A 1,570-nucleotide genomic window follows, 5' to 3' on the forward strand; every position below is an offset into this window, starting at 1 on the left:
GGCACGTGCCAGTGGGTCACCCTGGATTTCCCCCGCACCGTCAAGGTCTCGCAGCTTCACATCCAGTTCCAGGGGGGATTCTCCAGCCGGCTGTGCACGCTGGAAGGTGAGGAGCTGGTTTGAGGGCACGGGGGTCCCTCTGCCTCGGTGTACCCCCACCTGGATCCCGCAGCTGTTTGCCGCGGGGCCCAGAGGTATTTGTTAGGTGTTCCCAAGACCCGAGAGGGGCTGAGGCCGCGGGCTGGAGCAGAGAGGGGTGAATAGCGAGGACCTGGGGCTCTCTGGGATGCTCTGGGTGCAGACGGGAACCTGGCCCAGCCCAGCCCTGCAGCAGAGCAGCGGGAATTTTTGGGCCAGCCACGGCCAGGGCAGCCCTTGGAGGCCCCCCCAGCACCTGAGCCTCGACGCAGCTGCCTCCACCTTCACCCTCCGCAGGCTGCAGAGCAGGCGAAGAACTGGTGAAAATATCGGACCTGTACCCCGAGGACATCAACGCCATGCAGATATCCTTTGCCGCGTTGCGGGCTGGGTGGAACGGTTTGGCAGATGGGTTCAGAGCCACCCGCGGCTGCAGAGGGGCAGGGGGGCGATGGCAGAGCTGCGATTGAAACGACAGACCTGTGGGTGCCTGTTGGCACTTTGCTACCGCTGTAGCTACTCAGAGCCGGAGCAAATCCGGACATCGCCAGCCGTGGTACGCCAGGACGCGAGCCCTACACGTGCCCCCTCGGAGCGGGTCTTCCGCAGTGTCGTGGCATCCTCCAGCCGATTTTTCTCCTTTACGGGCCCCGCACAGATTCCAGGTGGAGGAGACGGTGCTGGATAAGCTGAAGATCACCTTTGAGAACGGCACTGACTTCTTTGGGAGGATCGTGGTGTACCACCTCGGGGTGCTGGGGGAGAGGCTGTAGGGCAGCGACGAGGGACAGCGTGGGGGGCTGCTCCCCCATCGCCTGCGTTCCCCCGCGGGGGCTCTGCTGCGTAGGGGGAAACGGGACAGCAAACCCCGCCAGCGGGGATGTGCTGCCCCTGATTGCACCCCAAGGCGCTGAGAGGGAACCCCCGCCCCATGGGATGGCAGTGACAGAGGGACATTTGTGCAGAGGTCCACGTGCTGCACTCCCGAGCCTTTGGTGGGACACTGTAACCCACCAAATAAATGCTGTCCCTGCTCCTTCTCGGCTGTTCCTTGGGCAAGTGGTACCCTGACACCGAGCCCGCCGGGGTTTGCCACGGCCATGGCGGTGCGTGGCCTGGGCAGGAGAGAGGAGAGCAGGAGAGAAGCTGTCTCTCGCCTTTGCTAACCACCCCTGAACTTCTTTTTGCAGCCTCGTGGGGCTCCGGCTCAGGATCGCAGCATGCCGGCTGTCGGCCGGGGCTGTGCGGTGTTCCTGGCGGGCAGGGTGATGCTTCCTGCGGGGTTTTGCTCCTGCCTGTGGGTATTTCCCTGGGTGGGTATGGTGCTGCGTGCAGGGAGGGCTTGGCAAGTTTATGGGCGTAAGAGGGAGCTTCCCTCTTCAACGAGACAGCTCTGGAGAGGAATACCAGGGCACCGGTGGGGTGCAGGCCT

General features: G+C 63.9%; 1 protein-coding gene across 1 annotated transcript in view; it reads left to right on the forward strand.

Annotated features, from left to right (window-relative positions):
* The window catches only part of NR2C2AP (nuclear receptor 2C2-associated protein), a gene marked incomplete at its 5' end in the record, with an annotated part of 1,133 nt that extends 186 nt beyond the window's left edge, over positions 1-947 (forward strand). The window contains 3 exons of the mRNA XM_009699762.1: positions 1-106; positions 436-503; positions 795-947. Of these exons, the coding sequence (XP_009698064.1) occupies positions 1-106; positions 436-503; positions 795-911 (291 nt within the window). The remainder of the gene's footprint in view (positions 107-435; positions 504-794) is intronic.
* Positions 948-1,570: the final 623 nt, after the last annotated feature.

This window comes from Cariama cristata, unplaced genomic scaffold, assembly GCF_000690535.1.
Source record: "Cariama cristata isolate BGI_N322 unplaced genomic scaffold, ASM69053v1 scaffold38784, whole genome shotgun sequence".
Lineage (NCBI taxonomy): Eukaryota > Metazoa > Chordata > Aves > Cariamiformes > Cariamidae > Cariama > Cariama cristata.